This window comes from Ochotona princeps, chromosome 20 (assembly GCF_030435755.1).
Source record: "Ochotona princeps isolate mOchPri1 chromosome 20, mOchPri1.hap1, whole genome shotgun sequence".
In the NCBI taxonomy this organism is placed as follows: Eukaryota; Metazoa; Chordata; class Mammalia; order Lagomorpha; family Ochotonidae; genus Ochotona; species Ochotona princeps.
This window is the reverse complement of record NC_080851.1, coordinates 39,441,208-39,468,433: the sequence shown is the minus strand read 5'-3', so window position 1 is coordinate 39,468,433 and position 27,226 is coordinate 39,441,208. Positions and strand designations below refer to the sequence as shown.

At 50.2% G+C, this 27,226-nt stretch overlaps 1 protein-coding gene across 1 annotated transcript; it reads left to right on the top strand.

Moving 5' to 3' along the window:
* Positions 1–2,166: 2,166 nt before the first annotated feature.
* LOC131482767 (zinc finger and SCAN domain-containing protein 5B-like) lies at positions 2,167–27,226 on the top strand. Its single transcript, XM_058678174.1, has 6 exons — positions 2,167–2,476; positions 21,645–21,947; positions 23,362–23,417; positions 24,579–24,688; positions 26,015–26,106; positions 26,550–27,226. The coding sequence occupies exons 1-6, from the start codon at positions 2,167–2,169 to the stop codon at positions 27,224–27,226; spliced, it is 1,548 nt and encodes a 515-aa protein (XP_058534157.1).

Here is a 27,226-nt window from a genome sequence, read left to right as displayed (position 1 = left end):
CCGCAGGCCCACGAACAGGGAGCCAGCAGAGCTGGTTGCTTCTGAGAGAGCAGGATCAATGGTTACTCCAGATGCTTCTCCAGCCCCCACCCTGCCATGTTTAGCAAGACCAGCTCTCCGGGATAGGCACTCCACCTGCTCCAGCCTGACCTTGGCTCTACTTGCAAGATCCTATTCTAACGTCCTGGTGGTCACTGTCGAGACTTCATGTGAACTTGGGAGGGACACTCAACTCAGCCCATAGCAGACTGCAACAGTCTGTGTGTCAGAGGTGACCTGGTCCCCGTCCCCTGGGGCACTGGGACAGGCTCCCTGAGCCCTCCGGTGGTTTCAGAGCCCCCTTTCCCATTTCCCTGGTCCCCCAAGGGGTGTCTTGCGCAGTGCTCTGGCTTACTGCAGGTGCTTGGAACACTCTGTGCCAGTGAAGCCTCTTACACAGGGACCAGTCCTTGCATGGACCATCCACCTTCAAAGACAGCAGGTCCAGGCTTTTGGTCCCTGACGTGCTGTCCCCAAGTTGTGGTCTAACAACTCCAGTTTCTGGGATGTGGTTGTTGCCTCCCAAGTGAGAGTTAGCTACTCTGTCTCCAAGTCCAACATCCCTATAGTGAGCTGACAGTCGGAGACACCCAGGTAGAATATCATACAAGTAACAACATGGAACAGACAATACATCACATGTTGTGTTGATAACAATAGATGTTTAGAAATGCAGGAAACACAACCACTTTGCAACTTATGGCTGGCTTCTCTAAAACACTGGTGAAGATGTGGTTGAATTAAAAGCCAACAGAGTAGGCTCTGAAGCTGTCGACCTGCGGAACCATCATTCCATAGGGGCACAACCGGTCTGTGCTGACTGTTCCTCTTCCAATGCAGCTCCCTGCTTAGTGCCTGGGAAACAAGATGGCTCAGGTCCTTTGGACCTGCACCCATGTGGGAGACCAAGGAAGCTCCCAGCTGCGGATCCACTCGGCTCCAGCTGCTTGTAGACATTTGGGGAGTAAACCAGTGGATGGAAGACTGTGTGTGTATGTGTATGTGTAAGTCTCCTCTGTGTGTATCTTTGCCTCTCAAAGGTAAAATAAATCTTAAAAAAGCTAAATCTAGGCCAGCACTAGGGGGCTGTGGCTTAAGCTGCTGTCTAACACCAGCATCCCGCATCACGGCCCTCATTGGTTCAATCCCAGACGCTCTGCCTTTGATCCGGCTTCCGGCCACCACACCTGGAAGGACAGCACAAGATGGCCCAAGTGCTTGGACACCTGGCCATCGAAACACAGGCAGTCCACGTGCAGGACCCTGCTTCTTCTAGTTCTGCCTTTGCTTGGGCCGCCAGGAAGCTCTGCGGCTGAATTACCACTTTGTTGTTGTAATTGTTGTTGAGTTCATTTTGGTTTGCCTGGCTTCTTTCAGCACTCATTCTCATTTCATGTCTCTGTGCCTGCTATTCCATTTTAGCTGGACCTGCACGACATTTATTCTACACACATGTTTACAGAATCTAGTATGCAAAAGAAAGAAACCAGTGCTGGCCCAGTGAGTGATGCTTCAGCCTGAGCAGCCGCCCAAGATAACAGAGCTAAGACATTGCAATCAGAATTGCTTAACTTGCAAGACAAGGTTATTTGGTTGCAAAAAAAAAAAAAAAAAATTAAAATCCATGCATGCATAGCTTCATAAAATTCATTTTCTGTTCATTTTTTTTTTTTTTAAGATTCCTGGTGTGCATGGACTTTTTTGCAATAGGATAACCCTAAGCCCAGTTCCGGAGATGACAGCATTATATCCAGCTTCTACTCTGAGGCAACGAATCCTCAAAGGATTTTAATACTGCGCACCATCGTCCCCAGCTTGACTACTTGTGGCTTGATCAGGCCATGTCCAGAATCTTCCTGGATCTGTGCAATCCTGGGTTGGGTGCTCAGCTATGACTCCTAAGCACAGTCCAGACATTGGCCCTGGCCTGCTTATCCATTCTTCCCTCTCAGAGTCTGCCCAAGTCACCAGAAAAAATAGGCAGAGGCCACCAGGAGCCATGAGCGACCCGGCTTGGTCCTCCGAATTCAACTCAGAGAAACCAAATGGGAAACATTGTAAGAGCCTTGCCGAGGCACCAGACCATCAAGATTCCTGGGGAACATTCCAGAAGCAACTACCAGGGTGATGCAGGACGTCCAGGTGCTGCAGCCAAAGGACCTGCGGGGTGCACAGCCTAAGGCCAAGATGGCCAAGAGCCTCAGTAGACTACCAAGAAGAGTGAAAGTGCAGCCCCTCACACTGCTGAGCTCAGACCTCCCAGCCCCAGGAGTCCAGGCACTGAACATCAGTCAGGCCAAGAAGTGGCTCTCCAGGCGAACTGCATTGCAACAAAAACGCGTGTTCAGGAAATCTCTTGGCGGCTTCTGCCTCTGCTCCCCCTGGTCCCTTGTCAGCCTCAGCATCGCCAAGAGGAGGGGAATCGCCACAGGCGGAGGTCAGCAGGGGCGGTTGCTGAGAAATCAGCAAACATCGGCTGCCACTTGGTCATTTGACTGCTTTGCAAAAACCAGTGTCTACAGATCTCCCTGCCCTGAGACACAGACAACTGGCCAAAGAGGGGAAATCAATCGAGAGGGACTTGGGCTAGGGCTTTGGGTCTGCAAGGAAGGTGTCCTATCAACTTTGTAGAGGGACTTGGGCTAGGGCTGGCGAAGTCTCCCTCGCTTCTTGGTCTCAGGATGTCAGTTCATCCTGCTCACACGCTCAGTCTGTCCTTGCTGGTCCCACTGCCCAACACACTGTTCCCTGAAAGTAGCCTTCCCTCGCTTTGGGACCCTGACCCTTGCGGTCGGCCTGGCATTGTTCAGCCCAGCAGATGTCCCAGCCTCCAGGGTTTCTTAAAATACCAAGAGTACATTTGCTCTCTGGAAACACCAAGGTTGCATCCAAATTTAAGAAAAGAAAAGAAAAAAATCCAAGAGGAAAACCATTCAAACAAAACTCTTGGAATGGGCTCCAGGGGTAACAGACCAAATAAAGGCAAACAGGAAAACAGTCGCAATATTAAAAATAGATGACTTCCTGCGTGTGGCTCCTGGGCTGACCCTGCTGGTCAGAGTGCTGGCTGGCTCGTCACCTGCCCACTGCAGCAGGGTTCACACATGAGGGGCAGTTCCCAGAGCCCCAGGGCCCTCGCCCATTTCGGAAGCATCTGCTCTGCCATCTGCCTGTAGACACCGAATCTTCACTTTTGGATCCTTGATGCCGACCAGGGATCAGCTCCTCCTTTGTCTCTTTCCCCTCGTGTCCAGGAGGCTGTGGTGTCACCTGTGAGGAGATCCTGAGGCATGAACACAACCTGCATGTCACACGGCACGTCTCCCATGGACACTGTATGAACGTGTGATGGGGCAAGGAGGGAGTGCTCCATCCAACAGGGCATCTTCCCCTCTCCACCCCATGAGCACTTAGCATGCAGCTTTGCCACACATCCTGTGAGCTCACATTGTAGCTGGGTGTGGCAGACAACAAGCCAGGACAGACCAAAATAAGGAAGCTACTTAGCATATTGTAAGACAGGCACATACAAGGCAGGAAAAGGTTGGCAAGTGGTGGTACCAAGTAAGAGAAAATGAGCCAGAGGGGTGTGTGTGGGGAGGGGGGAAGAGGGCAGCTGGTGGATAGTGGGAGAAAATGTCCAGATCTGCACCAGCAGGTGCAAAGGCCCTACAACGGGAGCACGCTGAGCCTCTGCTCTGAGACCTGGCACCTGTTTTCTCCCTCATCAGAGAGGCCTCAGTTAACTCTTTGTGGGCCTTGGTACAATAGGAGGAGTCAGGCTTGAATGGGGTTAACAGGGCAGCTTTCAGCATTAAAGTGAGCAGGGAAGAATTGGAAGAGCGGAAAGCTTTAAAATAAAGCACGCCCTAAGATCGCATCCACATGGGCACAGCCCAAGCTTGGAACCTGAAGGGTGTGCCCAAGACAGCCCTTCCAAGCCACTCCATTCCTGGCTGCCCCCACAGCAGGAAGGGTGGCTCACTTCCCTTTAAGGCACTTGAGGAGTTTGGCCTGGGATCACAGAGTTTTAGGACTTTTTCCTTGCTCGATCCCTCCCTGCGCTTCCCTGGATTGCCATGGTCACCCAAGTCCTTCTGAAGGAATTCTTGTCTAGCAACGTCCCTGCAATTATATGTCACCCAGAAGTGTTCAACATCCTAGCAGGGGGCCCCTGCTCTGCTCTCTGCCCAGATGAGTGGATGCCTGGCCACCTGGGGCCTGTGATGAGCCCTCAGCCAACAATTCCAGCCTGGAGGAGGCTGGGAGTGCTCCAGTGTTTGTGAACCAGGAGGGTGTGTTCCAACAGCACAGGAGGAGCCAGAGGCACCTGTCACTTCCTGTTGCCCTTGGAGAGACTCGAGACTCCTGAGCGGCCTCATATCTCTCCCACATCTTGTTGAGTTATGGGTCACTGGGGCCCTGTCCTTAGACTGTAGTCCTGCTACCCCTGGCTAATGCTTACCAGCCCCTTCCTCAGGCGAGCCCTTACCAAACTCCCTAGGGCCTCTCTATTACAGGGCCCAGAGCAGCAGACGCCTCACTTCTGACATTCTAGACTCCCCAGGACCAGGAGGGCGAAAGTGTGCCCTTGCACACCGGCTCTGAAAGAATGGGTGGCCTAGTCTTGTCTCTGCTTCTCCAGGTGGTTGGATCTTTCGCCCTCCTGGTCCTCCTCTGAGGAGTATTAGCCAGGGGTAGCAGGACTACAGTCTAAGGACAAGGCCCCAGTGACCCATAGCTCAACAAGATGTGGGAGAGAAGGTCTTGGCTTATTTAGGACTGACAAGGGTACCCAACCTCCTGCCTACACACACACGCGCGCGCACACACACACGTGGCATTACCCATGATCCCTCATGCTAGCCCCAGCTGTTCCCCAGCATGATTTTCTTTTCTTTTGCCCAGCCCCACTGCTGTTTCCTGATCTGCTTCCATTCAGGAAGCTTCGACATAATGGTTAGCAGAGAGGCATATTGCAAAACTCAGAATTTGCACTCTTTTAACTTTTCCATGCCTTTTCATCCCGCTGCCCGCCCTTCTGCTCCCCGCTGCACAGCTGCCAGCCTTGTGATCAATCACCCCACTGGGAGCAGAGCCTGGCTCCCCCAGCTCCCTCTCACTTGCTGGCCCGCGTGGTGAGGAGTGGGCTTGAGGGCAGAGGAGGTCCTTTGTTGGCATCTTCACAAAAGCAAGTGAGGAAGCAGCCTGTTATTTATCATGTGAAACAGCCCAAGAGCTCCAGCTCCGAGCCCTGAACCAGCTAGCTGCTGGGGCCAGGTCGAAGAGCAGGGCTCAACCTGTGACCTGCCCCTGCCAGGCCTCTCGCTGGGGCTCCAGCTGCCCATTGGCTGAAGGGCCGGAGCCTGCCTTTCAGAAGGCACCGAGCCTCCTGCCTTGTGGATGATGACCGGACCTTGGCCTTTGCAGGGAGCTAAAGGCTTGTCCCTGGCGTGCCCTGTGCTCACTCCCTTCCTCTCCTAGCCTACTGGAGGGAGCTTCCAGAGAGGGAAGATTTTGGTGTGACCGTGGTGGCAGGGTCCTGCGGCCAATCACGGTGGCAGACGGCAGGTGGGATTCAGGTCTGCCTGCCCTATTTCACCTGTGGGGTGGTGACTCCTTTAGACACCTGCCTGTTTCCAGAAGGCAGTGCAAGGGCAGTGTGGTGGGTTCCTGGTTATCTGAACATAGGCACGCGCTCAGCCCAGCGCAATATTTGGGACTATGTCTCTGCCCAGTGGACGGTTTGACCAGTGGGTTTCTGGCAAGAAGACACCTGCTGTCACAATTGAAAACAGGCTAAAACCGTAGAATGTTTTGGCCTTTTCTTTTTGGAGGGTTTATGTCCCTAAGGTCAGCAAGATGGTATAATATGCTAATCCTCCACCTGCAGTGCCAGGGTCCCGTATGGGCTTGAATTCAAGTCTCAATGGCTCCACTTTCAATCCAGCTCCCTGCTTGTGGCCTGGGAAAGCAGCACAGGGGATGGCCCAAGTCCTTGAACTCCTATTCCCAAGGTAGGAGACCCTGAAGAAGCTCCTGGCTCCTGGCTTCAGCTCAGCTCAGCTCCAGCCATTGTGATCATTTGGGGAGTGAACCAGAGGATGGAAGATCTCCCTCTTTGTGTGTCTCTCCTTCTCTCTGTAAAACTGCCTTTCAAATAAAAATCAATAAAATATATTTTTAAAAAGGGCATGATGGGATGGGATTTATGTTCCCCACTCCCTTCAGAAGATGCCAGATCAGGGCAAAGTTTTGCTAAGGTAATCTGGTCCAGTCTCACAAGTGTACCCTGCCTCACTGTCTCCTGTGGCCTCTGCTGTTTGCTCAATGTTGCGGTGGCCTCCTCACGCTGCAGCCAGGGCCACTGGCTCAGGTCTGCTCCAACGCCCCTGGCAGCAGCACCTGGCCAGGTGATAACTTTGCTTTTCTTGACCCTCAAGCATCAGACTCACCAGCCTTTCCCTGGCTGGTGCTGGGCTGCTTCTCCTCTCCCCAGGCTCTGCGAGGGAACATGGCCTTCTATCAGTGTCCTGCGCCTGGCTTCTGGCTTTGTCCACCCTTGTACGATATGACTCCAGCACGCACTTCCCTGGCCTTCACACTCCTTTCTGCAATCATGGATCTCACATTTATTTGTTCATTTTCTGTTCTCCTTTGCAGGTCACCCAACCCTCCCAGCCAAACCTGAGCCCTTGCCATCTCTGCTTCCACCACTGCTGGGGCACATGTCCTCCGTGCTTTTCTTGACATCTCGTCCACTCTCACAGGCTTGGCCACCAGAAAGTTCTATAGATTCTACCTTGCCAGTGCCGTACTCCCTTTGTCTGCATTTGCCTTCTGCCCCATCCTTGTGCTCAGGCCCTACTGAGCCATATTGACCCAATGAAAGCCTTCATCGCATTCTGTCCATCCTCTACCTCCAAAATGCAGTGGCCTCAGGGTGCAAACTAAGTCCTCTCGGCAAGTTCTGTTGGCCTGTGCGACCTGACTCATCCTCCTTGCCTCGCATTCTCCATGGGAACTCCCTTCCCAGCTGGGCAGGCTGTCTTCAGGGGCCCCAGCCTTCTACTGCCTCAGGACCTCAGCTTCCCTCTGACAACCCCGCAGTTCCATCCACTCAGTCCCTTATGTGCCCACTGGCACTTCATCGTCCTGAGGCACCTTAACCAAGAATCAACCCACGTGTCCTTTTGGGCCTCACCCTCCAGCTTGCTTTGCCCCTAGCCTTTCATCACGATTGTGAATCCATCCTTTGACTTGTGTTATTTTTCACAATGTGTCTTCTCGCACTGGATGGCTAGCTCCACAAAATCAGACTAATTGAGGGGGGTAAGTTCAGAAAATCCAAATGCAAATATTGTAGTATGAGAGTCAACAGTCAGCTTTTCTTGTGGAAAAGTGACTAAGATAGCACAGTGGCACCACTGCAAGCTAACATCCATGCTGTGTGTTTGGCCTTGACTCCAGGTGACTCTCTCGGTTCCCAGGCTGAGCCTTGGCGGAAAGTTACCAGGAAGATCTTCCTGTCATGTTGTGTGTGAGCTCCACCACTCTCGGTGCCTCCCATGCCTCCACCAGCCATGCCTTGCCACTGTAGCAGCACAGTCATCCATCCCAGCCCACTGCCCATGCACTACTTTCCCAAGAAGCCTTGAACTTGCTTTCCTCCCATCTTCTGTACCACCCCTCATCTCAGCCCTCTCTCCTTTCCTCTCCATCTATCGGCTCTCACCCCGTCCTTCAAGATCTGTTTCATGCGCCTTCTTGGTTCAGCTTGCAAGCATACCTCTTTTATGAAGTAGTCCAAGATTTCTGCGGTTGGAATCAAATTCTCCTCACCCGGAAGCTTGAAGGGATCTTGTGTTTCGCTTCAGCCCAGTCCATCTCCCATCACAGTGGCGAGGCGACACGAGGCCCACGGCAGAGACTCTGAACCATGAGGGCGCTAGTCCAAATCCATGGCCTGCCCCACGGTACTGGAACCTCTGTGCCTCCGTTTCTTTTCTTGTAAAGTGGGAACAACAGATGCTGTCTTTTAGGGATTTATGACCATTGAAAGAATTAACACATAAAGGGACAACGCTGTGGCATTTGTGGGTTAAGCCTCCATCCGTGATGGAGCCATCCTGCATGGGTGCCAGTTCGAGTCTTGGCTGCCCCACCTCTGATCCAGCTCCATGCCGACGGCCTGGTGAAGCAGCAGAGGATGGACCAAGTGCTTGCATCTTTGTAGGAGACCTGGAGGAAGCTCCTGGCTTAAGATGCTCAGCTCTGGCTTTTGTGGCCATTTGGGGAGTGAACCAGCAGATGGAAGCGCTCTCTCTAAGTCTCCCTCTTTCATTCCATAACTTGACCTTTGAAATAAATAAATACGTGTGTCTATATTTTAAAAGCATTAATGTCTAAAACATTTTGAATAGTGTCTCTGTTCTGAAAGTTTGCTGCTGTTGCTGCCTTTCAAGTTCCTTTTTTGCCACTTCATTTTGCTGGGTGAGGCATAACATGTGGAGTTCCTGTTTGATCCATGCATGCATTTTAATTTTAGGAAGTAAATGAACATGTCCCATTTTTCCCCTCAGTTTTGAGGGATCAATGCAATAAATAATTTTAGGGACTTCTGGATATCATAAACATTTTCCTTGATTGTTCTTTTTTCTGAATCCATCTATAACCACATGCAAGGGTTTCCTGGAAATGAACCAAGCTCCCATTAACCGACTTCCGTTGAACTCAGTCCACTGTGAGCAGCCTAAAGATGGAAACAAGGCCCTGACCTTGTGGGACTGTCTGTCCTGGAAGATCTAACACATACAGATGCCGGAGTCCAGCTCCGGCCGAGGTTCGGAGCTCGGGAAGGGTGCGTGGATGAGGCGTGAAGAGAGAAAGGAAGGAGACAGACCACCAGATTCCTTGATCGTCGTGGACTAAGCAGGAAAGCTGTCCGCTTTATTTATACAGAAGCAGTATAAAGTTTTTTCTTAGGGGCATATTGACATAGCTTCAGGGGGACACAATTTACAACTTTTTGAGAAATGATTGAGGAAGGATTCCACATTCCTTGCTTATCTTGGCTTGCCAGTCTTCATCTGCTCTCCTCAGGTCTGGGCTATAACCTAGGCACCATCTGTGTCAACCAGACCCCTACCTTGAATTACGTACGAGTTAAAAGGTCTGGGGCCTTGGTCTATGGGGATCAGGATTATTGACATTAGTTGGCCATAGGTCTGTAAGCTCACAGTTTGTTAACCAAACAAGTAAAGCAAGGGTAAAAACGGCGGAAAGAATTGCAGTTAGCAATGAGCTAAGTTACTCTATTTAAGTTTCAACTCTACAATGGATGAGTGTTTCCAAAGACAATTCTACAAATTGTTTCAGTATTAAACAAAGCATTATCCATTCCAACGTTGCAACCAAGAGTTTCTCAGTAGACAACACATCTTATGCAGTAATACACTCCTAATACAATTCTTGTTCTACAACTTATCTATCACTAAATGGGAGAAATACATCAAGAGAGAAAAAACATGAAGATCTAAGACAAAAAGTTATAAACATTACATTCCTCTACAACTGCAGGCTCTACAACTTCATAAGTGATCAAACAATAATCAAAAATATATCTTTAGGATGTTAGTGAAATCACCCTGTATTTCCTCAGGCTAAAAATGTATGAAAACAACTAAAACAACTACATTTTCTATATTCTAAAGAATTGCAAGGACAGGCTAACCTTTAAGACCACAGTAACCATACTTTTTTTTTGCCTTAGCAGGATAGGCTTCAGGGTTACAGTAGCTATATTCTTCGTCATAGCAGTATGGCCTTTAGGGTCACAGTAACTATATTCTTTGTCATAGCAGAATGACCTTTAGGGTCACAGGAACAGGATAACTTTTAGGGTTCCTCTTATCAAGCCATTCCCCAGAAAGCATGCTAAATATCTGGGCCAGATTTTATGGCAATGGGTAAACAGCACAGACTTAATTATACTCCTGTGTGTAGTTAAAGGCCCACTCACCAGGACATCCTCAGTAACATTAACTCTTAAGCTCATGTTGGTTGTAAAAGCCATCTCACAGGGGCAGACAATGCCTCAATAGATTACATAGTGGGGTGGTTGAGTGCCCATGCGAGGGGGAGTGAAAACTGCGTCAAGGTGGTCAGAGATGAATCCACTTAGCCCTGCTAAGCAGCTGGTAGCTCCCCGGGCCCTGCCAGTCAGGGAGCTGTTCTCTTCACACCTTCGTGTTATACACACCTACTGCATGGACTCCATCATACAGACACTGACTGTTTGAATACACAGAGGATGGGGTCTTAGGAACCCCCAGGAGAGCAAAGTCTGTGATGCTGAAGTGTCGGTTGTAAATGGGTGTAGCGTCTGCTTGGAACCTACACAGTCCTCCCACGTAGCTTCAGTCGCTCAACTCCTGGTGATGCCTAACACAATGTAAATGCTGCGTCAACAGTTGTGGTGTGACAAGAAGCCCATCTGTACGCAACCAGCACACACACAGTTTGGGAGGCTATTTCCACTCCACAGTTGGTTGGTTGGTTGGTTGGTTGGTTGAATCGGCAGATGTGCAGTGTGCAGTGATGGAACGCCAACTGTATACAATGAATTATCCAGTGTCTGCAAGATGCCACGTGGCATGTGGCTCCAACATTTGAATATTAAGATTTCCATTTTCCTCTTTTTTATAATTTTGAATCCAAGGTCCATTTGTTCAACTCATTTGAAGCCTTTTCATGTTTTACTTCAGGAACAAAAGACATCAGTTGTAATTTATCACCATCTACTTCATCAAACTGTTTTTGAAACCCTGCCCTTTGACCTTTAAGCTCCAGGCTCAGAAATGTATCAGTAATCGTAATTCTACATGGCAGAATATGCTATCATTGTTTTCGTTTCATCTTTACCCTGTTTTCTCGAACCATAGATTATCTGAATTACTGAAGATTCTTGAAGCTTTCATGTACAAAAATCCTTGTCACCACAGACTATTAACAGTCTAGTCATCACATAAAATCTTTTTGGATGTTAATAGCTATTATTCTAGAGTTTATATTGCTTGCTAAATTGCAGTATGCATGGATATGATTTTATTGCATCCTGTGAGTGAAAATAACTTCAAATGTCCTGAATATTCACATAAAAATAAACCCATCCAATTTTTTTTATTTTTAATCATTTTTTTATTATTAATTATTTTGCATTATGTGACAGTTTCATAGGCTCTGGGAATCCCCCCATCCCTCCCCATGCCCCACGTGGGAGACCTGGAAGGATCTCCTGGCTCCTGGCTTCAGACGGGCTCAGCTCCAGCCATTGCAGCTGCTTGGGGAGTGAACCATCAGATGGAAGATCTTCCTTTCTGTCTTTCCTCCTCTCTGTGTATCTGACTTTGTAACGAAAATATAAAAATCTTTTTTTTTTTTTAGGCTCCGGAGGCTTAAAGAAGGAATGGGGCAGCTTCCGGAGCCTCATGGGCCCCGGGCAGCGGGCCTTGCCCATGGGGGGCTGTGCGGGAGGCTGCCTTTGGCGCTGCCAGGCTGGAGCAGCGCTGTCCTGGCTCTCAGGGCCAGCGGGGGGTGTGCTGTGCCAGTGGCCCTGCATCCGCCTGGAGGCCTGCGCCCCAGCCCTGCGCCTGGGTTCCACTGGTCTGGAGGGGCTGCCAGATACTCGGACCTGAGGTGCCTCAGAAGTTTTTCTTTCCCTCTCTCCCTTCAGCTCCCTGGACGGGCTCTCTGTGTGCCCACTGGCACTGAATCTTCAGCCGGCCGCACCGCCCCCCACACACTCCGCCCCCTGGCTGAGGAAAACTTTCCCAGGCCAAGTTACCACATTCCTGCAGACTCAGGCCTGCGACAATGGCTAGGGAGCAGAGTTGTGGGATGGCCCCAAGCCTGAGTTCCTGCAGCTCCAGCCGGGTCAGAACGCCAGTCTCCACAGAGCGCGGCCTCCCTGGGTGCAGAAAGTCCTCCCCTGCTCGCCTGCAAGTACCAAACCAGCCAAGGCCAAAAGAGTTGAGGAAATTCTCACACAGAAACAGAGCTTTATTAACACATGGATGAATGGATGGATGGGTACACCGATAGTTGGGTGCCTGGTTCAGTCGGATGGGATCACTCGCTCTGATGTTTCCTCCTCTTCTTGTGCGGACGAACGAAGGGTATCACGCACTCCTAGAGAGAGGATGCAAGCATTTGGGAGTTAAGCATTCATCCCTTAGCATTCAGGAGGTGTTCTGTGAACTCTCCCCTCTCCCTCCCTCTTCCTACACGCATTCTGTTAGGAGCCAAAGACTTATGGGCCTTAGACTTGGCCTACCTGACAGCCTGTTGCATTGCAAAAGCCTGCAGGCAGGGCTACAGCAAGCAGGATATTAGGCCAAAATATCCTCTGTAGAGCAAGCAGAATAGAACCTCCACCCTTGTTCCTGTTCAGATAATTAGTTCCTCCCCTGCTTCAATATAGCTGATTAGTTCCTTCCCTGCTTCAGTGAAGATAATTACTCCCAGGAAACCCCTCCCTTTTACCCCCTCCCCTAGAGAAGAAGGTATATATATGAGGAGTAAAAATAAAGAGAGAGGCACTCTTTTCCACCAAGTACGAGTGTCCGTGTGTTTCTTGGGCTAGCAGCCCGGGGCTACCAGCCCGGGGCTACCAGCCCGGCATTCCCAGTCCACCCTCAGGGTCTGAGCGTTGTGTCCTGCAGGTCGGGACAGCATTCAGTCTGCAAGCAGGGACTTCAAACACCATCTACTTAGCAGCAGTGCACAGTGGCACTTGCAGAGCGCAGTTACTTACTGCAGCAGGGTCAAGCATGGGGCTCATGTCTCTGTTGTCTCCTCCATGTCTTTCTGTCCCTCCTCCTCTTCTCCTTCTTGTCCTCCTCCTCTTCCTCTAGCTTCTGCTGCTCCTCCTCCTCCTCCAACAGCAGGTTCCTGGATGTCTCCTCCTCCTCCTGTTTGTGTTCCTCTTCCCCTTCCAACAGCAGGTTCTTGGATGTCCCCATTGTCTCCTCCTCCTTGAGTTGGTCCCCCTTGTGCTGCTGGTATCAGAGCAGAAGCTGGAAGAACACTAAGTGTTCCAGCTGGACCATGAGGTGCTCCGCCCACTGCTCCTCCTGGTAGTCTTGCTCCTCTTGTTTTTTCTCCTCCTCCTCCTTCTATGTTGCATGTTGTATTTGGGAAGGATGGCTCCGCAATCCTGGAGAATATAGGTATGAGTGTTCTTGAGGCCTCAGCTCTGTCTGTGCCACACAAAGGCATTCATGAAGCCTCCTGTGACCCTCCCTCCCTGCTGCTGCTACGCAAAGCACTCTATGCCAATACAGAACGTGGTTATTTCACATACAAAACCAAATTTTGGATTGCTTTGGCAATTTCCTGCCGTCGAAAAACGCGTGCGGCCCAGGTGACTGAAGCCGCTGTGGGCCCACAGTTTCTTGGGTGCTTTTTTCCTTTTTGGCTCTGGTTTCTCCGCCCACTGCACCGCCTTCCTTCCCAGTCCTTGCCTGGCCTTCTGCAGCTGTCCCCAGCCTTCCCGGTCCTTCCCCAGCTTTCCCAGACCTACCCAGGCCTTCCCCGGCCTTTCCAGTCCATCACCATCCCCCCTGCCTGGCCGGCCGGCCTTACCTCGCTTCTTCATTCCCGGATTGTTGTGCCGGCCTCTCTCTCCATCTCGCTATGCAGCGGGTGCAAAAGAACACGAAAAAATAGCCACCCCAGAGAACAGCACAAACGGAAAGCCAAACAGTGACGAAGAGGACAATATCAGAAACCTCGCAAAGATCCAGAGTCACGCAGGGTGCCATGATTGGAAAGAGCAAGGAGGAGAAAGTAGGCAGAGGAGGAACTCTCAGGGGTCCATACCTCACTTCCTGCAGCCTGCTCACTGGTCACGCAAGCTTAAGGGTCCTCACCTCACTTCCTGCAGCCTGCTCACTGGTCACGACTGCACCTCCACACGTTCTGGGGTTTATGACCACGCCGCCCGACACAAAGGTTTCTTCCATTGGAGTGTGGGTGGGGGACGGACACTTGGGTTCTTCCTCTTCCTACTGCCTGCTCCCTTCCTTCTTTCAATCATGGCAGCCTCCATGACTCTTGAAGTATGCGCCAGGCAAGAGCCTAGCAACAGGCCTGATTTTTTTCTTTATGTTGGTGTTTGGGTGGCTGTGTTGCTCTTTGGGGTTGTTGTGGTATTTTTGCGCCTGCTGCATAGCGAGATGGAGAGAGAGGAGGACACGTTTTTTGTGTGTTTTTCGTGCCCGCCTCCCCTCCACCCGTGACCGGTCGGCGGCGTGCGCCTTCTCCCCACCCGCTGGCGTTGGTCTCTCGCGGGGGCTCCGGCCACGCCCGCGGGGGCAGTGCCAGGGGAGGGGGCTGCGGTGCCTCGCCCTTGCGCCGTGCCTGGAAGGGTGGTTGGCGGTGGGGGCTGGGTGTGGAGGAGATTCTTCTCGCCCTTTCCATGTCTCCTGCACTTTAAAATTTTTTGTGACTTTTTTGAATTTGTGTTATGATTTTGTGCAGATTGGCATTTTCCCTCCGCTCTCAAAGACAAACACAAAGCAGTTAAACGGCAACACCTGGTAAGAAGTGGCGTGCACTTACTGCCACGGGCACCTGGTCTGCTGCAGCCGAGAGACTAAGCACCACCAAGCACCTGGTCAGCCACAGTCGAGAGACTAAGCACCACCGGGCACCTAGTCAGCCACAGTCGAGAGAGTAAGTACCACCGGGCACCTGGTCGACCTGTGGGAAAGGCCCGGGAAAGTAAGTACCCCTGGGCATCTGGTCGAGCTACGGGAAAGGCCCACGAGGGATAAATTGCCTTGGGACCCTGCACCTGCATGGCAGATCCAGAAGAGGCTCTGGGCTCCTTGATTCGAATCGGCTCAGCTCCAACCATTGTGGCCACTTGGTTTGGGAATCAGTGAATGAAATCTCACTCTCTGTATGTCTGACTTTCCAGTCAAAATAAATAAATCTTGTAAAAAAGAAATGATACAGCAAGGACATCCAAAAAATTCCTTTCCTTAAAAAAGACATGTGAACATCTTTGTCAAAAATTGTGAATGGCCATTTTTTTGTGGTTGTTTTTGCTGTTAAAACCCACTTGGTAAATAATAGATGCTGTGATCCAAAGAATACTTACATAAGGAACAATACTGAACTTTCAGAATAAAAAGGTGTGTGACATTTCAGCATTTCTATCCCTACCTTCTCTGTAGCTCAAGGGAAGACTTGAAAGCCATCCATCATACAACCAAGCAACCTTTGAAAAGCAGCAGGCTGGGTGTGACTGGAGAACACACAATAGGTTGCAAGCTCCTCAAAGCGTTAAATCTCCAGACAGTTGGGACTGTTTGACCTGTTTGCTACATCCCTGGTAAAACAGGAAAAGTCCCATTCCCCTGGCTGGTTTTTATTTGATTTGCCTCAGAACCTATCCAGTGATCAAAGTCTCACTCCCCAGAGTTTTGTCAAAAAACAGAAACAAAAACAGGGAAAAACGATGACACCACATTGGGCTAGCACTGCAGCTGCCTGCGGAGACAATACTATTGGACAATGAGGACCCTGTCAAAAACTCCAAAGAAAGCCTGTGAAATGAGTTATCCACAGAGGCTGTTACAAAGTCTGATACATTCCCTAGGGCCCTGGAAGACATCGGGACCGACCATGCCCTTTTTCTCACCATCATCTACCTTAGAATCCCTAGGCTAACAGGAAGTGAGGGCTTCTGCGGGACAAACAGCATTTGTGTATGTAAGGTGCTTTTTTACATATCCTCGTATATATGTATGTATGTGTATGTGTGTGTATGCATATGTATATATATATGTAAAGCACTTAGCAAAGAGTGGGAGATTTTCGGCTTCAACACATGGAAAGAAATCCCTCTAGCAGAGAGTTGAAAAGAACAGAAACATCAGTGGCCACGAAAAACAAAAACTTCAGCTTTTACATACTGAACAAATAAGGGCAGGACAAACTCTGTGGATGGGACAGGGAAATCTGATTTCTTCTGTATGCACATTCAATTACTTCAAATGTCCAGCTTTCATCTCTACAAACAAAATGATGTGCAAGCAAGCAATGAATCAAGGCCGGTACTCAGGAAAAAGCAGTTAATTACAAATCATATCTGAAAAAGCTCAAATGCTGCACTGCACATATTTTACAAGAAATAAAGAAAACTTTAATGATGTTTAAAGGAAATTTTGAGAAAAATATATCATCAAATTAAGATAAAAGATAACAAAAAAGATATTCTGAAGCTGAAAATGACAATAGATGGTAGAAGAAAAAAGGAATCGTCAGAAAAATGTTAAAAGCATCTTTGAATGACTCAAAGATCCGATAAAAATGAGAGGGGCCCGGCGCGATAACATAGCTGTTGAGGGTCTCACCTTAAGCTCACCAGGATCCCATATGGGTGCCAGTTCGAATCCCGGCGGCCCCACTTCCCATCCAGCTCCCTGCCTGTGGCCTGGGAGAGCAGTGGAGGACGGCCCAAAGCCTTGGGACCCTGCACCCACATGAGAGACCCAGGAGGGGCTCTGGGCTCCTGGCTTAAGATTGGCACAGCTCTGGTTGTTGCGATCAGTTGAGGAGTAAATCAATGGATAGAACATCTTCCTCTCTGTCTTGCCTCCTCTCTGTATATCTGCCTTTCAAATAATAATAATAGTAATAAATTTAAAAACAAAATAATCACAGATTGGTTGGGCACCTTCAAAATACATGCATAGAACTCTATCAAAAGTAAGAATATATATACATATAAGGCAATTGTTAGAAAACACTAAATTTGTGAAAAATTTGGAAAATCTGAAATCAAAAGATAAAATGTTTGAAAGCAAATGAGGAGAAACAACCAATGACGTTGCATTTGCAAGGCAGAGTTAGAGAGAGCCAGGCAGACCAAGCTCAGTTTGCTGTTTGGAACTGTGTGGATGTGAAGCTGATGGCTAGGAGCTTCTCCCAGGGCTTCTGAATAGGGGCACGGTCCCGAGCTTTCCAGGAACATCAGTAAGGAGCTGATCAGAAGTGGAGAAGAACTCAGACTGCCACCCATGTTGGCTAATGGTGCTGCAGACAATGGCTTTATCTATTACCCTGCAGGCCTGTCTTCCTTCCCTTATTGTTTCTGTAATCAATTTATTTACTTTTAATGGGCAATGGATTTTACCGAGAGACAGAGAGAGAGAAATCTTGAGAGAGAGAGAAATCTTCAATCCATTGACTCAATCCTTAAATGCATACAGTGGCCAGAGCTGAGCCAATCTAGAGCCAGTAGCCAAGAGATCCTCCTCTGCTTTCCCAGGCCACAAGCAGGGAACTGGATTGGAAGTAGAGCAGGTGGAACACAAGCAAGCACCTCTATGGGACCCTGGCACTTGCAAGTGGAACATTTAGCCATTGAAACGTTGTGCTGGGCTCTTCACCAACCCCACTTGTCTTTTGTTCTTCTGTTTGTTTTTATTTTGTTTTGGTTTTTAAAGATGATTTTTACACGGGCAAGCAGGTAGCTCTTGACAAAGAACTGAGCCGCTCTAAGCAGTCTTACTCACTATGTTCTACCTGCCCCCTTTCCCAAGCAGCAGAATAGTGTAGTTTCCTAGAACCTACTATACAAAACTGGTACCTTGACAAAAATAACAGAAAATGGTAGTTATAGGCATCCCTGTGACAAATTTTAGCTAACTATTTTTTCATTTTCATGAAAGTATCATGGGCGATGTTCTGCTCTGATGACTTCACTGATGGCGTGGCACTTCTGAAACTCCCCCAAAACAGCCAATCAGTGTGTGGAACTCAAATATCACCACAAACACCAGCTCCCATGAGTCTCTGCCACACCTCACCACTGACAACATCCTCAGTGACTTTAGGTGGTATAAAGCAATGGCTGAACGAACATTGTGGAGTGCAGAATATCCTTAAGTGTGCCTGTATTGTTTCTCAACTATGTAGCTTCATGTTGTATATCTCTCATCTGCAGGTTCACACCCAAGATGGATGCAATGACCAGCACTGGGTCAGGCCAAATGCCGGAGTCAGGACCTTCATCTAGATCTTCAAATTGAGTGGTAGGATCCTGCACACTTGGGGATATTTCTGTGCTTTCCCCTAGGTAGTGAATAGGTCAGGACGAGCACTGACCGTGTGGAGCGGGTTTGGTATCATCCCCCACACAGCAGCTTCACTTGCGCACCATAGTCTGAGCCTCAATGTTTGAGTCCGAGAAGAATCTGGCCCAGCCATGTGACAAGAGTTTTGTTGTTTAGGATTCTTGTTTCACAGTGTTGCATTATTTTGAATATTTTTATCTCATTTTCTGCTACTACCATAGTTACAATAATGTATCAGAGGGAAGGAAAAAATTCCCAAGTGTTGCATGAAACCGAATGAGAATTAAAAGGTGCAAGACAGTATATGGATTCTTGTGTTCAGGGTTGGATTTTTATGTTTAACATAGCAAATTGGATTAAACATGACACATCAGTTCATCTGTTCTTTGCCAGAAGAAATAGCAAGGTCAAATCATAACCTGGAAAAATTAATGGGTGTTCTTTTTTTCTACTTCGAAAAGCACATTTCCTCACCTCGCAGATTCCCTGTGGCAATGTTAGAATGTTAAAGATCACCAGAATCGTAAATCTGGTAGTATTGCGAGGATGTGTAGGCAACATTTGGATTTCTGTTTATTTGGCTGGGATCGAGCTTCCTACCAGCCTTATAGGGAGCTTGAACTTACAGGGAACTGCAGCCCCCATGGAGTGCATAAAGTTGGGAGGGAAAGACCATAGTCCAGAAGGATCCTGTGATCTGTTACTGTAAGAGAAGTAGCTGATTGAGTAACTTGAGCTCGTAGACGCAGCCTTTAGTATGATGTTTAACTGCAGAAGAATCTACAGTTGAGAAGAATTTCAGTCATAATTTGAGAGGCAAGAATAATTTAAATTTTAAAATATGACATTGTGATTTTCTCTAGCCTGAGGTTTATTCATAATGTATTGTGCATGGATTCAGGGTATGTAGAAGTAAACGTAAAAAACAAAATTACACATTGTAAATATGTGAATGTGTATATGTGGCTGAAGCCTGTATCTCTAGTTTACTTGCTCTAGAAAGTTTTGTTAGTCAGCTCCTGACTTTCTGTCTTAGCCTCACAAAGCTACATATAACTCTACAATTATCTCACTGTCCTGCAGACATCTGGCTGTTGACTTAGCCATGCCGTGACTCACTAATTGGGCCAAATCTAGAAGAAACAATGCCACAATACTGCTGCTGAAGACACTGTCCGTTACATAACTCCGTCCTTGGTTTAAAACATCATCTGATTAGCAAGTAATAAAAAAACAAACCAGAAGAAATAAAAGGAAATGATACTCCCTAGAAGAAAATACATATTTTGTTTCAAACCTAGTTGTTTTTTGGGAGTGGAGGGGGCAGGGACAATGTTGTGGCACAGCAAGTAAAGCCACCGCCTGTGAAGCCTGCATCTGTTATGGACATGGAGCCCTGGGTACTCAGCTTCAGAGCCAGTCCCCATAAATGGCCAAGGAAAAGCAGTAGGTGATGGCCCAGGTTCATGGCTCCTGTTTCAGGCTGGCTCAGCTTTGGCTGTGTGGTCACCTGCGGAAATGGAGGATTTCTGTCTCTCACTCTCACTCTCTGTATTGCTCCCTCTTTCCTGGTAACCCTGACTTTCAAATAAACAGATCTTACCTGTAGGTTAGAAGGTCATTGAAGTAATCCAGGCAGGAGAAAATAAATGCCTAAATAAAATGCATTTGAGTTACGGAAAAAAAAATAAACAGATCTTTTAAAAAGTACAGATTTTAGCTTTTTTAAAAAAAGATTTATTTCCTTTTTATTAGAAAGTCAGACATACAGAGAGGAGGAGAGACAGAGAGGAAGATCTTTCGTCCGTTGACTCATTCCCAAGTGGCCGCAATGGCTGGAGCTGAGCCGATCCAAAGTCAGGTGCCTGAAGTCTCTTCTGGGTCTCCCATGCAGGTGCAGGGGCCCAAGGCTTTGTGCTGTCCTCCACTGCTTTCCGAGGCCACAAGCAGGGAGCACGATGGGAAGTGGGTCCGCCTGGGTTAGAACCAGCGCCCATATGGGATTCTGGCGCTTGCAAGGGGAGGACATTAGCTGTTAGGTCACTGAACCGGACCCTGTTTTTGGCTTTTTAAATCACTGAATATCTATTAATATTAGTGGCAAATGTATTGTTCATGTTTCTAGAAAGCCAGGTATTAACTTATTTTTTACGATATTACTTTTTCCTTTTGATAACAATAATACTCATTGCTGCTTTGACACCTAAACCCACATCCATGCTCATTTTGGTTTTCTTTTTTTTGAAGTTATTCATGTCAAGATATTTACTTCAACATTGTTGATTTTTTTTAATATTTAAATTTATTTTATTTTATTGTTGTTGACAATCTTTACATAGTTAATTACGGTATAAAAAAAGGTTTGGGGGTGTAGGGAAGTGGGTGGTACTATTATGTCCATATTGTTTCCATCATGTATCTGAGGTAAAGAGGGATATTGAGGGAGAAGCCCCACCCAGTTTCCCGCCCACCCCAAGTCCTGGATGTGGGACATGCTCTGAGATATTTGCTCAAGTGGTTTTAATAGTTCTCAAGTTATGAATCGCTGCCAGTTTCGCTCGATGAGGTCGTCCACTGATTGACGTTGTCCATCATAAAGTCTCCTTTTGCCCCATAGTTCGCTGCCAACATATAGCTGAGATGGTTCATTGACCTGGTGTGTCTTCTATCTTTTCTTGGTTAGGGTTCTGAGTCCAGCAGTTCGATTGGGGAGATCTCCAAAGAAATTGTGAGGTATTCCCAGACCAGATTCTTGTATGTTCTAGCAAGCACAGGTTCCGGCACAGTCCATCACCACGATCAGCTGGTGGTTTCAGTTGCTGGGTTGGTTCTGTTTTCAGTCCCGACTTGCACTGGAACCAGTGGGTGTTGCAGTCCAGTCTGGTTCTGCTCAGTACATACTTGGCCCTTACATCAACCAGTGGGAACTGCAGCCTAGTCGGGGCGACCCCCAATAACCCCCACGGGGGGGAACGTTTTCAGGGTAATGATTGCAATGTGAAGAATGCCATGTGAATTCTCAGGTGACAAATCTGTTTTTTCTCTGTATTTCTGCATAAGTGTGGCTAATTGTTTACCTTGTCTCTGTATACTGATGGAAACATCAGAGGAATGGATTTTTTTTTTTGCAATTGGATGTTCAGATCATCCCATAACCCTTAGCCAGTCAGAAGGGGCAGGCCCCGCCTGCTCCACCCGTCATATCTGCACCAGTGGTCGTCATGGCGGGATTTAGAAGGGAGGGGAGGGTGGGCAGGAGGTCTCCCCCACCTGCCTGCTTCCTTTTTTCCTCCGCAGCCTTTCAGTGAGTCCATCACTAAGGACATCCAGGCCAACCTGAAAGGCAGCAGCTTCTAGAAGAGCCTTCCAGTTGATTCCCAGAAGATGGCTTCAGAGCTGATGTGGTCTAAGGAGGGCAGCACGGCCCTAAACTGCCATTACCTGTGCCAACGCAAGACGCTCAGCCCGAGCTCCAAGATGGCAGCCCCGAGGAGTGGCACGTGAGGTTTAGAACACTCAATGGCTGGGAGGATGCTGACCCCATCAGGGACCTCAGGATGCTGAGAGAGCTGTGCCGCCGGTGGCTGCGGCCCGAGCTGCACACCAAGGAGCAGTTCATGGACCAGCTGGTGCTGGAGCACTTCCTCATCTCCATGCCTCCAGATGTCCAGGTGCTAGTCAAGGAAAGCGGTGTGACGAGCTGCCGAGACCTGGAGGAGCTGCTGCGAAACAGCTGGAGGAAGCCCACGAGCTACATGAGTAGGACCCTGGTGCAAGCCGCTGGACAGGGAGCAGGCACAGAGAGGGCAGGGCAGGCCGTCCAGCAGCTGGCCCCGACCCCTGGGAAGTGCAGGCAGCTCCCACCCGTCCATCCGCCTGGGGAGAGAAGCACTAGTCTAACCCCTCGAACTTGTTCACTGCACAGCTCACTGACGCGTGGAGCCAGGGCTGCATGGTGCGATTGAAGACGTGTCACTGAAAGATGAGAAGACGGATGCTGTCCTTTCGAAGGACGCAGAGGAAGTCCAAGGGATGATCCCTGCGTTTCCGTTTCCTCCAGGGGCCACTGGGTGGCAGCTGCAGGCCGGCTCGCAGGCTGTAGACTAGCTCAGGATTGTTTCACATTTGGGACCAGTGACTTTGGGGGTGTGATATTCTTGCCAGGCCCGAGGCAGTGCTGTGGGCTGTGGAATCTGGGCATCTTCTAGTGGCAACAGCCAAAATACATCTCCAGGCATTGCCAGTTGTCCCAAGGGCAAACTCTTTCCCGGTGGAGAAGTGCTAGGTGAAGGAGGATGTGATGGGGTAGGGGGGTTGGCTTTTTGAACTGATGGTTTAAGTTCCCGAATGCTTGGAGGAAACGCGAAAGGTGGGGGCAAGAGGCAGGACTAGGAACAGGTGGGACCCCGTGTGCATGGGTGGAGGTGGGTTGGCCAGCTGGGCGTTCTGTAAGATCAGGATAGAATAAAAGTTCAACATAGCATGGCAAAGGGAGTTCTGTAGGCTACATTTTGCAGTTTCCTGGAGCATGGAAGTGCCTGGGGGAGATTGGCTTCAGGCCCTGGTGGATGTGGAAATGCCACGGCCTGCCAAGGCTTGCACACAGCATGCAGCCTCCCGTGTGTTCCCACTTGTCACTAGGAAATACCAGATACATCCTGGATCCTGCGTAAATAGGACTGGCTCGAGAAATAGAAAGGAAAAGGTTGTGCATAATCAGAATGGGAGTAGTATTTTGAAGCTGATTTACAAGGCAGAGATGGACACTCCCCTCCACGGGGTCACTCCCTTCTCCAAGTGTTTGCAGAGGTCAGGGCTAGACTTGGCCAAGCCCAGAGCCAAGTCGCAGGGAGCCATCAATTGCTGCCTCCTAGAGGCTGTGACAGCAGGAGGTGGGATGAAGCAGCAAAGCCAGTGACCAGATGCAGGCAGAACTCTGCTATGGCATGCAGGTGTCTTAATCATCACAAAGCCAATACACCTGTCCAGCTTTGTATTACCAGTCCTTGCTTGGTTGACTCGCCCATGAATCGGGTGGCCCCACTGTCACACGTTGGCTGGTGAATCAGGTAGCCCCCAGTGCCCAGCGAGCACAGGTCAGGTGGCTTCAATGAATTGGTTTCTGGGAAGCAGGAGTGTGGGATTAATGACTTAATTGGTCTGTTGATTACAGAGCCTCAAGCAGCTAACAAAGTGGCCTTCGCAGGAGCCATGCAGTTAATTAAGACAGTTGGTTTGCGCTGTGGGAGATGAGGCTGGGGGCCTGGTCTGTGTCTTCTGCGGGGTAGGGGTCTCGTCTGTGGCCTCGGCGGGGTGCTCTGGTAGGTGGAGCACTCAGCTAATGGGGTCTTGGGAGTGCAGGTGTAAGTGCTGACGAAGCCTTGTGCTTCCCACCATGGGAGAGCTCTGAGTGCTGCTCATCTGGCAGGATAACTCAGGGCTGACCACCCAGCACACCTCAGGCAGGTTCTGGAATCCCACTGGGCCACTGCTCCTCAGCAGGAGTGGGCAGAGAGCCCTTAGGAAGCCACCACTTGGGAGTCTCACTGAGGCAGGCGTCATGACCAGAGGATGAGACAACGTCATCTTCGAAGTCTACACTAACTTTTGTAAGCATATAGATGCAGGAGCCAGATCGAGAGGCAGCCTACGCTGGATTTAAAACATGATGAGTGGTCTTTTAAAAAGCCTGGGGAATGGAGATGCCGCTCATTAGTCTGCCCAGGTGGGAGCGCTCTGGGCATCTGACCATTTAATCCCACTTTCCCCAGAGCAGTTTTTGAAGCACCGTGTACTTCCCAGGGGTGGGGCCGAAGCAACGTTGGTCCCACTCAGAAGGGGCATGGCCGGGACCTGGCTGGCAGAAGTCAGGGACTCCATTTAGCTAAGAAAGAAGCACTCTAAGATGCCAGTCCTGCATGGGCTGAGAACTGGTCTAGGACACTTGCAGGCCAGGGGAACACAGAACAGTGTGCGTGTGGCCAGCACCAAGGAGGAAAGTGGATGTGAGGAGTGGTGCAGGCATGAGAGAGGAAGTAGGGTGTTGGTGCCGCAGGTCAGTGGCCACCACCAGGATGCCCCGTGGAGCACCTGACACCAGGCTCCGGGCGTGATGCCCATGGTAAGGCTGGCATTTGCCCAGAGGATCCTTGTTCTCTATTGATTTGGAGACTGGTTCTTCCAAATGACCCCATGTTGGTGAGGTTCTAAAAGACCATGGTGGGGCAGGAGCTGCTGATGTCACTGCAGAGCAGCCTAAATGGGCTGATTTCTGAGCTAGCTACAGCGCAGCTGCGTACCACACGAGAGGCCATGTAGGGCATGTGACAGTTACCCTCAGAGGCGGTTTGTTTTGTCTAAGACTTACTTATTTTCAAATTGAAACCACAGGGAGAGTCCAAGAACCTCCACATGGCTGGCCAACTGCATCGGTGGTTGCAGCAGCTGGGGCAGCAGGGCCAGACCAGATCCAGAGGGCTGGAGCTCCGTCTGGGGTTCAGGTGAGTGGCCGGAGCTCAAGTGTGTAGGCCCTCATCAGCTGTCCTCCCAGGTGCTTTAGCAGGGTGCTCGATTGGAAGTGGAGTGGCCAGTGCCCTGATGCGAGGTGCAGGTGTCACAGGGGACGACCCTTGCCGCCCTGCACACCCAACTTGCCTCAGGGGTCTGATGTGTTTCCCCACCCACCTCCCCAGTTCATAGTCTCACAAGGACAGAAATTCCTTCTGTGGAAATCGGGGACGCAGATGGTCGGATCTGAGACTGGTGTTACGGATGATGTGGTGGACTTGTCCAGGCAGCACCAACCATCTGGGGCTGAGATCCTACCCGAGGCAAGCCAGAGCCCAGCCCAAGCCCTACAGGTACTGGCAGGGATGCAGGACCCATCCGGGAGAGTGGTGAGTGGGCGGTGTGGGGAAGGCACAGGGGACCTGGTGAGGCTGAGGTGAGGTCACGTTTAGCTGGACTTACTGACCGTGGTCTTAGCACGTCCTCGGATGCTTCTGAGCCATGTGAGCTATGCGTCATTGAGCTTTGTCCCTCTGCCAAGAAGTCTTTCAGCATTAAGGGTGCAGGAAATAGACTCTAGATGGATGAACTAAAACCTGGTTTCCCCATAACCAGTCTCCTCAGAGATACTTCTAGAAATGATTGGCCGAAGGAATGGTGTTATAATAACTGTCTGACCCGTCATTAAGAGCGATGCTCACACGGGCTGGTTTTTTTTTCTTTCCAGGGAGTGTCTGGCAAGTTTTGAGTTGCTGTAGTTCCAGGGGGCAGTGATGTGGGGTGTGTTAGTTGCATGGGGTTGGTGGGTCCAGGGGCCTTCCTCGGCAGCAAATAGGGCAGCCCCCTCCAGAAGGAGTGTGCCCCCCAGGGCAGTCACTGTGCTGCCAGCGTCCACTGGGGGAAGAGTAGGAGCACACTGCAGAAAGCTGATGGGAAATATACCTTCAGGGTGGGCATGGTGGTGCAGTGGGTGAAGCCCCTCCCATGCTGCAGCACCCCGTCTGCTTCTGACCCAGCCTTCTGGTGCAGCATCCTGAAGGAGACAGGTGACGGCTCCTGGGACCTCCCGGAGACCCAAGGGCGCTCTGTGCCGCTCGCTGCAGGCTGCCCAGTCCTGGCTGTCACGGGTCACGTGGGGAGTGAACCAATGGACCAAAGACCTCTTTTTGCCCTGCCTTTCGGATAGATGAAAATAAATATGTATTTCTTAAAGAAAAGCTTATTTTGGTATAAAAATGCTTTAAAAGCCAACCACAATTGTTTTCTTATAATAGGCATTTTCAATGATTTTTTTTTGAAGACTCTTCATGTGCTTAAAGCACTAAGAGGGCAGAAGCCACGGGCCTGGTGTGGTTCGGGGCGACGGGCAGTGCCACAGAAGCCCCCTGGGGCATGGCCACAGAAGCACCTGGTGAGTGCCAGCGAAGCTGGCATGTCGTGACTGTCGGTTGCCTTTGTCAGGGAGAGGCACTGCAGCTGAGGAGCACAGCTGTGAAGAGAGACTTGGAGGACCCAAGCCCCAGGCCACACCTGGACGAGGAGAGGAGGGACAGTGAAAGGCTGCAGTCCCTGGGGGCTCCTGGTGAGTGTGGGGGTGATCAGGTGCTTGGTGCTGGGGAGTTGGCCGTCTCAGGGCGGCCATGGGTGGCTGGCAGGGTCCCACAGTCGGCTCCTGCGGGTGGCTCAGGCTGACCCTGTGGCTGCTGTGGGCTCAGGCTGACCATTTGGCTGCGGTGGGCTCAGGCCGATCCTGTGGCTATGGTGGACTTAGGCTGACCTTGTGGCTGCGGTGGGCTCAGGCCGACCGCGTGGCTAGCTTGGTGCTAAACGCCACGCGTGGATTTGCTTCTTGAGCCGATTCTGGGGAAGACGCCAGCGAAGGGGTCATTGCCTGCAGCTCGGGTGCCGACCCCCCTCCCATCCCTGCTTTGGAGGCAGAAGCTTCACCCCGCAGTGGCAGTCACAGACGGAGACATGCCAAGAAGAGGAGGGTCCATCCAGAGGGGTCCGGGGAACACCCACAGGCAGAGAATAGCAGGTTCCCAGCAGAGGCCTGCCTGCCTGGGGCGCACCCGCACCCCACGGAGCCTGCCCCACGTCGCTATCAATGCGGGGACTGCAGCAAGAGTTTCTGCTACAGATCCCAACTGGTCATCCACCAGAGGTCACACACCGGCGAGCGGCCCTTCCAGTGCGAGGACGGCAGCAAGGGCTTCATGCAGCCCTCCGACCTCCTCGTGCACCAGCGCATCCACACGGGCGAGAAGCCCTTCGTGTGCACCGACTGTGGCCACGCGTTCTCCCACGAGGCCAACCTGGTCACCCACAGGCGCGTCCACACACAGGAGCGGCCGTACATGTGCAAGTACTGTGGCCAGTCCGTCAGCCAGAGGGGCAACCTCAACGTGCACTACCGTATCCACACCAACACGAAGCCCTACTGCTGTGAGGTCTGCGGCCAGTGCTTCACGCATGTGCGCACCTTCAAGCGCCACTTGAAGATCCATGAGAGGGCCATGCCCCCCAAATAG